This window comes from Gymnoscopelus braueri, assembly GCF_963280865.1.
Source record: "Gymnoscopelus braueri genome assembly, chromosome: 11".
NCBI classification, from domain to species: Eukaryota; Metazoa; Chordata; class Actinopteri; order Myctophiformes; family Myctophidae; genus Gymnoscopelus; species Gymnoscopelus braueri.
In genome coordinates, this window is record NC_137613.1 from 19558091 (window position 1) to 19572933 (window position 14843).

General features: G+C 43.4%; 1 protein-coding gene across 1 annotated transcript in view; it reads left to right on the forward strand.

The window, feature by feature from the left end:
- The window catches only part of pvrl2l (PVR cell adhesion molecule related 2 like), a 352833-nt gene that overhangs the window by 157271 nt on the left and 180719 nt on the right, over nucleotides 1–14843 (forward strand). The window contains exons 5-6 of the mRNA XM_080442924.1: nucleotides 1627–1744; nucleotides 3876–4024. Coding sequence (XP_080299050.1) covers nucleotides 1627–1744; nucleotides 3876–4024 — 267 coding nt within the window. The remainder of the gene's footprint in view (nucleotides 1–1626; nucleotides 1745–3875; nucleotides 4025–14843) is intronic.

Genomic DNA, 14843 nt, shown 5'->3' on the forward strand with positions numbered 1-14843 from the left:
AGCCTGCAATGTGCAAGAAAGTGCAATGCATGCATGCACGCACGCACGCACGCACGCACGCACGCATGTATTTGTGGATGCAAAGAGGAGGCATGAATTCATATGGCTGCTAAGTGCAAGATATTAGAATCTGTGGTGTGTGTGTGTGTGTGTGTGTGTGTGTGTGAGCGTGCGTGTGTGTTTCTCACACATACAGCCTGGGGCAAGCCCTCACACTTATTACCTGACAAGCTGTCACGTTGACTGCTGCCCTGTGTGTCTAGTCTTACAGAAGCTGTCATCTACCTGTATAAATGTATGTGATTACATGTCTGTGTTTCCATATGGGTCCGTACGTGAGCATTCATTAAGGTGACAAAATTCAACACACACACACACACACACACACACACACACACACACACACACACACACACACACACACACACACACACACACACACACACACACAGTACATTCACACTAACGGGTCACACCTTACCTGTTAAGCTGTTATGTTGACTAGTGTGAGAGTCTCTCTCTCACACACACACGTGCACGCACTTGCAGGTGTGTTTGTACATGCATGCATATTATTTAGCTTAGCAGTTGCGTGGGCCGGGGTATCATGTCTTCAATCTGCTGTGTAAATTCGGTCAGCTTTTATAGGTCAACTCACACTGAGAGGACAACACACACACACGCACGCACGCGCACGCACGCACGCACGCACACGCACACACACACACACACACTTGCCATCCGTGCCTAATGCCCTCTTTCTCACCTTCTCCCATTCTCTCTGTCTGTTGCTCTCTCACACGCTCTGTTTCTCTCTCTATCCCTCATGTTCCCACATTCTCTGTTTCTGAAAATTCTGCAAACAAAAACCTCGAAATCACATCATTCCTCTCCACACACACACACACACACACACACACACACACACACACACACACACACACACACACACACACACACACACACACACACACACACACACACACAGCTTTCATTTCTTTTCTTTTTTCAAGATATTTTTTTTATAACACAGTGGAGATAGACAGGAAACAGGAGAGAGAGACGGGGAGTGACATGCAGCAAAGGTCATTGAACATTAAAGCCTATATGTGGTATGCACCTGGACCGCTAGGCCAGTGGGTGCCCCTACACCCTTCATTTCTATTATTATTCTTTTTATCACCTTCTCTCCTACTCCACTCCAGTCTTTCTCCCGCTGCCTCACACACTTATTTGTTTTTTCTGAGTTTGCTCTTTCAGTGCCACAATACGTCAAATACGTCATGAGGCCTGACGCCCCGTGTGCCACAATACGTCAAATACGTCATATAAAAAAATAATAATAATAAACTCAAAACTTTTTTTTTTTTTTTTTTTGAAAAACATGTTCAGAACCCAAGATATGATGATTTGAAGATTTGCTGCTCCATTCACTTCTTGTTTAACTTTTTACTGAAAAAGGCTGTATCTCGGCTCCTAAGCACTTTTTTTTTTACAATTAATTTTGGTTGTGGCACTCAGAACCAAAATTCCATAAATAAGCATGGCACTGAAAGAGTTAAGTATAAACTTCTCTCACTTATTGAGTGAGTAAACTGTTTATTCTCTCTCTCTCTCCTCCCGCAGACCCCCCCACTGTGTCCATAGAAGGCTATGATAACAACTGGTACGTGGGTCGCTCCGACGCTGTGCTGATCTGCCAAGCTAACGCCAACCCCGCCCCCACCACTGTCACCTGGACTGCGTGAGTAGCTGCCGTAGTACTATACTGTTCATCAGTGATGGAAAAAGTACTTGCATGTTTTACTTAAGTAAAAGTTTCAATACCATAATGTAGAACAAATAAAATTCCAGTATTCAAAATGTACTTGAGTAAAAGTGCAAAAGTATTGGGATCAAAATATACTTAAAGTACCAACAGTAAAAGTAGTCATTGTGCAGAATGTCCAATTTCACAAGTTCAAAATGTATATTTTTTTTTAAAGAAAATAGCAGATCTACAAGCTCACAATGCGTCGCTGCTGTTCATTCATTCATTCATTTGTTCAGGCATCGATCTGTGAACTCATCCATCCATTGATTTCTCACTCTGTTGGTCCGTCAACTTGCTCGGTCGTTCCTTCGTTCGTTCCTTCATTCCATCGTCTGTCAAATCCTTTTTGATTGCTGTTAATCTATTTTTTTCACCTTTTCACCTGAATAACCATCTATTCATTCAGTTCATCTGTCAAAGCACTTACTGTACGTATCCACCTATCCATCCACCCATCCCTCTGTCTATTCCTCCACTTATAAAAGCTTCCAACCATCCTTACCTTTCATCTCCATGTATTTGTCTGTCTGTGCATCCATCCATTCATTCATCCATCCATCCATCCATTCATCCATCCATCCATCCATCCATCCATCCATCCATCCATCCATCCATTCATCCATCATCACTGCTGAATGAAAGTGTATAAATGGAGTCTTGTGATAACAGCGGTCGTCTGCACTGATCATCTCCTTAATGGTTTTCTTATTAATGTTTTACGCATTATGCAAATGTTCTTTTCGCATCCTGTCTTAATGGGCAGATGGCTTGTTCTGTGTGAGTGAATGTGACTGAAAGTGTGCGTGTGCATGCCTTTTGTGTGTATTGTGTGCCATGTTGCTGCGTGTGTACATGTATGAGCCTGTGTGTGTGTGTGGGTGTATGTGTGTTGCTTATGCTGAGCTGTTGAACAGTGACGCAGAAGCTTTTCACATGTCTGTTCTTTTGGCATGGTAACACATTAATGCCATCTCCATCCCCCTCTCAACCACACGTTCCTCTTTCTCACCGTTTTCCTCCTACAGGTATATACGTCTGTCTTCACTCCTTCCCCTCTGACACTTTCATTTCGCATCTTTTCTGTTTTTTTCTGTTCCATTTCTCTTCTCTCCTCTCTTCTCTTCTCTCACCAGCCCTCTCTCTCCTTCATCACCTCCCTCTCACCATCTCTCCTTCTTCACTCCATCCTGCTCTCTCTCTCTCTCTCTCCTCCCCTGCCGCTCTCCTCCCCTTCTGTGATTTAACTTGGCACCACTGTTTTGAGCATGTCGTCGTCTTCACTTTCTTGTCTCTTGTCTTTTTTTTTATAGCAGATCTGCAAGCTCACACATGGTACTAAAGTTTTCAAATAATTGTAGTGGAGTAGAAGTAAAAGTATTGAAAATTGGAAACACTCAAGTAAAGTAAAGCTAACTCAAAATAGTACTTAAGCACAGTAGTTGAGTAAATGTAATTAGTTACTTTCCACCACTGGACGCCACCATACAACAAAGTCTAAAATAGTGCTTTAGTGGTTGAACTTGAGTGTTACAAATTGAATTAGAGTAACTATGGAGTGTCACTGAGATGTCTTCCCAGTGTTGCCAGATGAACGATAATGATCGTATCTGTACGATAATTTTACCCTCTGTACGATGTACGATCGATAATGCCCAAAATGCCCAAATGTACGATAATTTCGCCTTATCACATGTGAATGTACTAACTCAATTCCCTGGCTGCTGATTCGGGATTTGGTTTGGCTTTTCAAAATAAGTCAATCTGACCCTACTAGATCTGTACTTGGAGGCATTAAAAACACCATGTCACATCTTTCCAGTCCAGTTTCAGGCTTTTATTTGTGTAAGGTCCAGTGAGATGTCTGATTCCACGCACCATATGTGATGCGTTTTAGTCTCAAAGGCTGCTTTTTTCTTCAAATAAATGCGCATTTTTTTGTGAAATTACATATTTACACCTGGGATTTCTCTTTGATCGCTGTGTACGATAGTTTTCTTTCAAATACGATTTTTTTTGGCCGCCGGGTACGATAATTTAACATTCCCCATCTTCCTCTCTGCAGTGTGTCAGGTCCTATGCCTGACACGGTGATGGTGGAAGGCAACCGGCTGACGGTGAGGAAAGTGGACGACGCCGTCAACACCACCTTCGTGTGTGAAGTCAAGAACAGGGTCGGGGTCAGCAAGCACCAGGTCACCACCGTCGTCATCGGTGAGTCTAAACCAAATATACCTTTATATATATATACGGTGCATACACACACATGCACACACATTCACCATTACGTTTAGGTTTTACATAGAAACACAAATGCTATTAGTACACAGAACCTTCATCATAGAACATATAGCCTACAGCAGTGGTTCTCAACCTTTTCAGGCCATGACCTCCCAAAATAGGAATGTAGGAGTTGAGGCATTACATTTAGTTTGACTCAGCAGCAACAGCTTCAGGCTACAAGTAGCTGATCTAAAAGCTCACAACGCTTTGCGTTGTGAGGCGTTCTTTCTGTGAGGCATTGTGAGGCGTCTTCTTTCTTATGTTATTTGACAATTTGGACAATATTTAACCAGTTTTTATAGTATAGTTTGTTGATTACTTTTGATGCAGTAATGGTCTTTTTCTTTGCTTTCTTTCTCTTTTTTTTCTTTAAAAAAAGTAACTTTTTAGGTATCAAAAAGGTTACTTAAATTGTCACTTCACTGTCATCTGGGGGTCCCGACCTACAGGTTGAGAACCACTAGCCTACAGTACTAGCAAACACGCAGAAGGCAAAAAAGTCACACCTCACACACACACAGCATGGTACAGTATCACTGTACAACTCACACCCACACTGTGAATCATACCGTTTAGATGTATAGTCACACATTAGCTCACATACAGGTGTATGTATACACACACACACGCACTCACACACACAGACAACTGTGACAGTTGCTTGTGCATGGGTAGACAGACAAACACGCACATGCAAATGTTCTCCCACACATGCTTGTGCCGATGTACGCACACACATGCATATCTACCCGTACACACACACACACACACACACACACACACACACACACACACACACACACACACACACACACACACACACACACACACACACACACACACACACACACACACACACACGCACACACTGGGATCAGGGCAAGATGGGGAGCCACAGGCATGCTGGTCTCTCTCGTTGTGTTTCCATTGGATGTTCTCTCCTTTCTGGCCTGCTTTCAGCGGTGTTCGAATCAAAGCCTTCTTTTCCCCCGTCTCAGGGCCAAACGGTAGCACCAGGAGCGCCAAAAAACTCCAAAACTTTGGAACATCACATGGAAAAGCCCCGCTCATTATTATCTGTCCGAACCCAGAAGGGGGGGAAAACCACGCACATCATGTATCGTGTACAATGATTCATGGTGCATATGCGTTTTATTTATTGATGGATTTATGCATTTATTTATATGGGATGGGGCAAGTTTTGTATAGTATAAGTAATGGATGAACCCTGATTATCACCGTTTGGCCCTGTAGTGAACACGAGGAGATGTTAGAAGGGTGCTACAGTACGTTATTGGATGGAGGCCAGGCTGCTCCTTGGTTTAACACAGTTTGGAATCAGTTGGTGTGAGCCAGTTTGCTCCAGGTTTATTATTTTTTTGCTTCCTCCTTTCCTTTTTTTGCTCTCCTTTCCCTTCATGGTTTCTTTAATCTCTTCCCTCTCTTTATTTCATAATCTAACACGTGTCCTTAGTTTAAGCGCTGTAATTATTATAGTTATTTATTTTACTTTTCCCTCCCCCCCTTTTAATCCCTTCTTTTTCCAAGCCTGGTTTGTTTGCATGCTCTCTCTCTCTCTCTCTCTCTCTCTCTCTCTCTCTCTCTCTCTCTCTCTCTCTCTCTCTCTCTCTCTCTCTCTCTGTGCTGGGTTTGACTTGTGACATTTTGCTGCTATTCAGGGATTCTACTGCTGTTGCCACGGTGTTCGGTTGGGGCCTTTACCCCCTTTCCTTCTTCTCACACGCGTTGACTTGACACATTGGTCAAACATGTACACACTCAGGCACACATATGCACATGCACACGCACACACACACACACACACACAATCTGAGCGCAAACATACAACAGTGGTCTTTGCTGGAAAAGAAAACAATGCGTGTATGTGTTACAGTATGATTGGAGAACCAGTACGATTGAAGAATGCGCGCTCGTTTTTACCACCCACCCAGCACTAGAGGGAGCCACAAGCCAGGCTTGTGCACAAACATATATGGCCACACACACACACACACACACAGTCACACACACACAAACACACACGCGCACACACACGCGCACGCGCTCATGCTTTTTTTGGTTTATTGAAAGCAGGACTGTTTAGATACTTTTATTGTGTTCTGGCTTTTGTTTTACTTTCTCCCTGACACACACACACACACACACACACACACACACACACACACACACACACACACACACACACACACACACACACACACACACACACACACACACAGTGATCCATGAAAAGAACTATTCTGTCCCTATCGGTTTACAAATCAAACGGCGCTGAGTCGACTAGTGGAGCGTCGGCCGGTCACCGCGGGCACTCGCGCCTGGAGGCGCGAGGGCGCGCTTCCTCGGCCTCAAGCTCCACTAAGTCGGCGCGCCGTGCGTGTGAACGCGTGTTCAGCGTTCCCCTCATAGATATTATGGTTCCCCTAGCGTAGCTTCCTGGTTGCTATGTGGGGGGGAACAACAAAAGACAGGTCTCCGTCGGCGCATCAAAGCCCCGCCTCTCCGCGCTCTCCTTCTCCTCCTCCTCGGAGGAGGAGAAGGAGAGAAGGAGAGGACGGGACGGTTTAAAACGCGAGGAGGAGGAGGAGGAGGAGGCTCCTCTTCCTCGCGAGCCTCGCGTAATAACCCCCCGCCTCGCAGCGCCGTCCTCCTCCTCCTCCTCGTGAGCCTCGCTAATAAACCCTGTCTCGAAAAGCCCCGCCTCGCCCCGAAGGAGCCCCGTGCCTAAAAACGAGCGCTCTGTCTTCAATCGTACTGGTTCTCCAAACGTACTGTGACATATGCATCAATCCATTTTTGGCACGCATGCTAGCGAGCCTTGCTCCAGTGGCATATACTGTAGCTCACTTGCTTTTTCTACTTGTTACTGTTGTTGTTGTTGTTGTGGTCCATAATGACTGCGCTGACCTTAACAAATAATATTTGAAAAAGAAACATTTTCTTTCATTTCTTTGCAATAATAATAATAATAATTAAAAGAGAAGAAGAGAAAAAAGAGAGAGAAAGCTACAGTACATTAACAGAAATCCATGGGAAATCTGAGATTTGCTTGAATTGTATCGTGCAAGAACAAAGGATTCTTGTGGAGCTGGGTGATGTTAGTAGCCTTGTGTGGGAGGTTTAGATGTAGCTACAGTACAGTAAGCATGCGTACAGTAAGCCTTGTAGTGGACTCACACTATCCCCTCCCAGCACAAACCTTTTAGAGGACCCCCTAGCTGAGAGACTGATGAAGCAGGGACCCCCACTACATATTGTTAAAATTTTCAGACAGTTAAACTCTCAATACATAGAAAACTTGTACTTGATCTGCTCTTTTGCCGAAAATAGCCGATCTACAAGCTCACAACGCCTCCCAGCGCGAGGCGTTGTGAGCTTGTAGATCTGCTATTTTAGGCTAATATTCCCCCCAGAAAAATAATTATAGGGTTCAAGTGGTTAATGTAAAAACATTATCCTGTCGCACAAAGATTTGTAGTAACTCTGAGTAAGTAAGTAAGTGAGGACCCCCTAGGGTCCCGGACCCCCTGTTGAAGACCCCTGTCAAAGCACATATGGTCGCTCTCTGGTGGAAACACCGTTACTGTTCAGGAAATGGGAAAAAAACTGTTCCAATGGATCCAATGTAGTTATTATTTAGTCACAAGCTCTTGTTAATACTTTCCATTGGTTAAATATACGTATGTAAAACCCACGGACACACTTAACCACTTTCACTTTCAAGATTGTTCAGAAATAGATCACATATGTAGATCACATTATGTAGATCACCTACTTCACTGTGTAATACACAGTGAAGTAGGATATTCATTTATGGAAAAACATAAAAAGTTGAAATGTGGAGATACAAGGTTTCTGTCCAACAGTGATGATATAAAGTCTTGATGTGTATGCGTATACTTTTTTATTGAAGTGTACACAAACGTGTGTACACACACACACACACACACACACACACACACACACACACACACACACGCATACACAGTAAAAGTACATACACACTCACTAACTCACACACACACACACACACTCTTGGCACAGACAGTGACTCATGCGCACGTACAGCCTCTTTTTATCTTTTCTTAAGGAGCTTAGATCAAACCAGAACACTGTGATACATTCTGTGTTAACCGTGCCCTTGGTGGCGAACGGTCCCCCTATGTTTCATCACAACAGCTTGACTAGACGGTACTGTTCACTTGTGGACCATAGCCAACGCCACATCTGCCACTGAGAGGGCTGGCAGACGTCGTAAAGCGACTCCTGCATCTACAGTATTCTGCATGAGAGCGGCACCGTTTACAATGCCACCGCTATGCGCCGTCTGCCCCAGTGTTATCTACGGTGCCACAGTGGTAGCCTGTCACAAATTCACCCACCAGCATCTATTCTGCATTGAATGCCTAAGAGAATAAGTCTCTGTCGTCTTCCCAATATTCCATTTACAGTTTTCCCTGCAGTTAGTTTTCTCCTGCATTAGAATTCTACTAGTGCAGTACCTGTCATAGCGGATAGCGGTTAGCGCGCAGCATCCTTGCAGAAACCGTACTATGTTTTACTTAAGTAAAAGTATCATTACTGCAATGTAAAAGTCCGGAATTCAAAATGTACTTGAATAAAAGTACAAAAGTATTGTTATGACTAGAAAATGTGCTCCTCGGAGCACAGGTCTCCGCCAGTACTGTTCCTGATTAATCCTGTCTTACCTATTTATATTACATATTGTCACGTGTCACTTGACCAATGTTGGAAGCTCACTTAAAAAAATTGAAATAATTTTTATAATATAAATTTAATTTTTTGAAGTGCGTCACCTATTTATAGGTTTTTATTTCATCATGCGTCTCGCTAGCCAATCAAAGCATTGGTGACAACATATTGTCACGTGTCACGTGAAGCTTGACCAATGTTAGCTTGGCTGAGACGGGGACACACACGGAAGGACGGAGACGAAAACATACTCTCCACCATACTGGCGGAGACAAAAATACGCTTAAAGTACCAAAAGTAAAAATACTAAAATGATTGAAAATAGCAGATCTACAAGTTCACAAGCTCACATCACGACGCGTTGTGAGCTTGTAGGCGACAAGCTTTCAAATAGCCTAGGTTTGAAATAGGGCTAAAGTGGTTAATGTATGTTTTATAACGTAATAATTTATATCTGCAAAGTAACTAGTGACTAAAATTTTCAAATAATTGTAGTACAATTACAATATTTGCCTCTGAGATGTATTGGAGTAGAAGTAAAAGTATAGACAATTGGAAATACTCCAGTAAAGTAAAAGTACTTAAAAATTGTACTTATACATATTATATATATCGTAGCAGCTGTACAGTTGGTTTTATCCTCCGTCTCTGTGGGATTATCTGAACATTTCCTCTTGCTGGTAGTGGATGCATGAGAATGGCCGTGAGCATTTTAAATGTGGCATTCCCAACAAAGGCTGTGTTAATCACTACTGTATAACCCTTAGTGGGCAAAATATGAGGGACGTCTGCTCTCTCCGTGACAGTAAATTTGCATGGGGGGAAAAAATCTGTAATGTGTTTATTGATGTCTTTATTGATTGGATGTTGATGTCATTTCAACCATGAAGCAGTAGCGGAGAGTGTAGGCATGGTAACTAAGCATCTGTAGCTTAAAGGGATACTTCACCCCCAAAATGACTTTTTTTCCTATCGATTAGTCACCCCATGGAGATTTTTTTAGTTTTTGTCGCATTCCTAAGCCAATAATTTGATGACCGGCAGCGGTTCCGATAAGAGACACAAAGAGTTTCCTTTGTGTCTCCTACCGGAACCGCTGCCTACCGTTCCCCTGGTCATCAAATTATTGGCTCAGGAATGCGACAAAAAACAAAAAAATATCCATGAATTCAAGTCTCCATGGGGTGACTAATCGGGGGTGCTCCTTCCATTCCGACATCTCACCACTCCGACTAGTGGCTTCCGCGTGCGGTTATGGTTAGGGTTAGGGTTAGGTATAGGGTTCGTCAACGTCGGAAAGGCGACATGTCGGAAAGGAGAAATGCACCCGACTAATCGATAGAAAAAAAGGTTTATTTGTGTGAACTATCCCTTTAAGCATGGAGACAGTTGACAGATGGATGGTGAAAATGTACAGCTTAGTACAACTTATAATGAAGCACCTTTCAATTCACCCAAGGATGTAATTAATTATAATTATACTATAAAATGTGCTCAGTGGAGCACAGGCCTCTACCAAGGTGTCAGTTTGTTTATAAGGTGTTGCTCTGCATGCTATGTGTTATGTACATTTGTGTTCCAACACTAGCAGTATAGCTCAGAGCCTCTGCCTGGAGAGCAAAAGCCTAATTCCCTCTTAGGCTAGTGGTTAAGATGTTAGGCTTTAGTGTCCTCTAGCACGCAGGAGACCGGGGTTCGAATCCCAGGCGTTACATTGGTGCCGTGACCCGGATCGGGTTATACCTGGTGGGGGAATGTCAAAGGGGGGCGAGTGTAGCAGAGTGACTCGGAGCCTCTGCCTAACGACCAAAAGCCCTAACATCTCCCCCAGCCAACGTGGATTCCCCTTTAGGCTAGTGGATAAGATGTTTGGCTTAGCGCGCCTTCCTCTGGCAGACCGAGGAACGAATCCCGGGTGTTACATCAGGCCAGAACCCCTTTTGGCCAATTGCTGTGGTAATCCGTTCTTCCTGGGCCCAGCCAGCCAGGACAAACCTTTCCACTGTGTTACTGTATGTGCAAATCAGTTCTTAGCTGCTCAAGATATCCTTCTATAGCGGAGTGGTTTTCAACCTTTTTCATGCCAAGGACCCCTAAATTGATATACATTTGGCCACGGACCACCATCTAAAAATGTTGTGTGCCAGGGACCCCCAGAAGCAAATATTTGAATTAAAATGTTGCTTTAGAAATATATATTTATTCAAAGATTTGCACACCTTTTCGAGATTTTTCAAAAATAGCAGATCTACAAGCTCATACCGCTATTTTTGAATAGCCAAAGCTAAGTGGTTAAAAATGATTGTGACGCTATGTTAACTAATTTTGCTGGGGACCCCCTGGTCCTCCCTCAATAAGGACAACTGGTGGTCCCCGGACCACTGGTTGAAAACCACTGTTCTAGCGGACAGATAGACTAATGAAGACGGGAGCCATAACATTATCTCTTTGGTTTAGGTAATAAAAGACAATCGATACGTAATAAAAGGTCCCCAAAAGGGGGTAGGGGCGGGGAAAGCAAGAAATACATCAAATGTTATTTGGAAACGGGCTATCTCTGCCAAGGTTGCTCATTTTATTGACTCGTTTTCAAGGCGGTATATACAGTGACATTGTTACAGGCGCTCTCGATTAATCACTGCAACAAAAAGTCTCTGTATCTTCCTGGTGAGAAAACAAGAACAGGACAGGGTTGTTCATGTGCAAAGGAGCTAAGCACTTGCACTTCTCTGCTCTGCCTAATTGCGTAAAGGAAGCAAAAAGCTGCGGTCTCTACCGTTTAGGATCTAAACCCCATTAGGTACAAGGGAAAAATGGAGGCGCTTGGCTTTAACCCATTAAGGCCTGAGGTTCCGATTCTACAAAATGTCTTCTAAATCTTAACAGTTTTTTTGAAAAAACTTAAGTTGCTATGTCAGTGGTTCTGAAACCTTTTCATGTCAAGGACCCCAAAATGTATATGTATTTGGCCGCAGACCCCCATCTCAAAATATTTTGTCCCAGGGACCCCCAGAAGCCAAGATTTGAGTTAAAAATGTTCGCTTTAAAAGAATATATATTCAAAGATTTTCACACATTTTCACGATTTTTCAAAAATAGCAGATCTACAAGCTCGTAGCGCGGCACTCGGTGCCGCGCTATGAGCTTGTATATCTGCTATTTTTGAATAGCCAAAGTGTAAAATAATGCTTTTTAGCTCAAATCAATAAATGACTCAGATGCGTTCCCGGTCTTAATGGGTTAAATAATGTAAGAAGGAACGCGGCGGCGGGTCTCGTACTGCGTATACGCGGAGCCTCCAATGCGCCCCGTTAATTTCCCTGCTGAGAGCCATTAATGGCTCTGGTCTGTCTTGTTAAACGCCAGGATGAAAGCAGATGTGTTCGTACCGTATAGAGTTGCTGCCGGAACACCGTAAGCTGTGAAGGCCCTGCTGCCGCTGCAAATATGAAGTGCACGCACATAAATGCACACCCACATACGGTATCTATATTATATATTGTGCGTTCACTCACATACACATACTGTAGGGCAGGCTGTGTGACTGTAATACATTCTGACAGATTAGAGGAATAAATTGGAAGACAGAGAAAGAGTGAGAGAGAGCGTGTGCCTGTGTTGTAGTGGAGGGGCTCTGTTGTCCATACACAAGGTAGGGAGGCACGGGAATATAGACAGAAATACATGCATACGTGCTGTATCCAGACTCCCACTGCTATGTTATGGGCAGAAGCGCTGTGATTGGCCCGCCAATCTGGAGGGTTACGTTTAGGCATTAGGTTGTAGATGGTTAAGATGGTTAAAGGACGACTTCACCGCTTTTCAACCTATCTTCATATAATTGGTCCTCACTAATACTCATGATAAAATGGTAAAAAAAAAATCTACTTGGTCTGTGTCTCATAGGAGGGCTGTGGACAGTCCAGAAACCTGTCTACCAGTGACATCATCGTTAGGCATGATTTTTTTTTCCAACAAGATTTCACATTTTTTATTTAGATTTTTATTAACACGAGAACAATGGCTTCTTTTATTGCATTGCAACTTTCCAGGAATAGAAAGCCTGCAGTTTCTATTAGCTTGGATTCCCCATTGATGATGTCACTGGTAGACGGGACTCTGAACTATCCACAGCCCTCCTCTGAGACACAGACCGAGTAGAAAAAATTGTACCATTTTATCATGAGTATTAATGAGGACCAATTATATGAAGATAGGTTGAAAAGCGGTGAAGTCGTCCTTTAAGTTTAGGCGTTAGGATTGAGATGGTTAATCCATTAAGACCGATTATACAAATGCCTTCTAAACCAGTAGTTCTCAAAAACCGTGGCCGTGGACCCCCATCTGAAAATATTTTGTGCCAGGGACCCCCAGAAGAGAAGATTTGTGTAAAAAAAAATCTAAATGATTAAACATTTTTCAAACACTTAAACAATTGCAGAAGTACAAGCTCGCAGCGCGGCACAAAGTGCTATTTTTGAGAACCACTGTTATAAACCAATGTTCTAAATCCTAATTAAGGCATTAGGTTGTAGATGAAGGAGGTTAGGCTAGGGTTATAGATGGTTAGCAGATGAGCTATTCATATACTTTATACACAATTACAAACAGATTATAAGAGAGAAAGTACAAACATATCAAAAAGGATGTGGGAGGGACTTCCGTTTGTGCCTGGGATACTGTATGTTCACCATGCACTCTACCTCTCTCTGTCTCCTCTCTCCCACATCTCTTCCTCTTGCAGTACATGCAAACACAAATATAACACATCTACACATGACTCACTATTGCTTCTTTGATCCCCACCCCCACCTACCATATATCATAATCTATTGTCCGTCTCTGCCTCCACCTCTCCCCATCTCTCTGAGGTCGTTCTCTCAATAAGAAAACCTTAAGGAGGCGATATACTGACAGATACCCAAAACAAAAGAGAATCCCGCACACTAGCTTCACTTACATCATCAAAGATTTATTGCAGGTACAACGTTTCGGTCGCTCCTCAGACCTTCATCACCCGACGCCTGATGAAAGTCCGAGCGACCGAAACACGCGCAATAAATCTTTCTTTGCTGTAAGTGAAGACAGTGTGTGCGATATTCTCTGTTGCTTCTCAAACTTTGCCGCCTCCTACGCACCTGCCCTTGAAGTAGGTGTGCAAAAGGACCTGTTTTTTTTTATTTTACTGACAGATACCCCCCCTTCAGCATAGACATGGCCACAGCAAGCTTAAATGTGCCCTGTACATACAGTGCTGTACATACTCACAAAGAGAAGGGGGTGGAGGAGGCTGGACAGGAAGAGATGCAGTACATTATACAGATCAGAGTTGGTGGAAGTAGGAGAGCTGGAGGTAGGCATTAGAGAAATAGATGTGGGCAGAAATCATAGAGCTGGAGGTTGTAAGTAAGTAAGTACATTGTTATTTGTATTGCACTTCTCACAGAGAGAACTCACTCACCAAGTGCTTTATGTACAACAGAGCATAAGCATTCAAATGATTAAAAAGAACAAAAAAACAAGCTGTACACTATTGATCTGCAGGAAACAAAACAGCAGACGCGGTACACACCTGGACGGAAGAAAAAGACAGACAGCATAGAGATGGAGGCAGACAGACAGCATAGATATGGAGGCAGACAGACAGCATAGATGGAGGCAGAGAGACAGCATAGAGATGGAGGCAGACAGACAGCATATATATGGAGGCAGACAGACTGCATAGAGATGGAGGCAGAGAGACAATATAGAGATGGAGGCAGGTAGACAGACAGAGAGACGGAGACAGACAGACAGCATATAGATGGAGACAGGCAGACAGACAGCATATAGATGGAGACAGGCAGACAGACAGCATAGAGATTGAGGCAGACAGACAGCATAGAGATGGAGACAGACAGACAGACAGCATATAGATGGAGACAGGCAGACAGACAGCATAGAGATGGAGACAGTCAGACAGACAACATATAGATGGAGACAGTCAGACAGACAACATATAGATGGAGACAGGCAG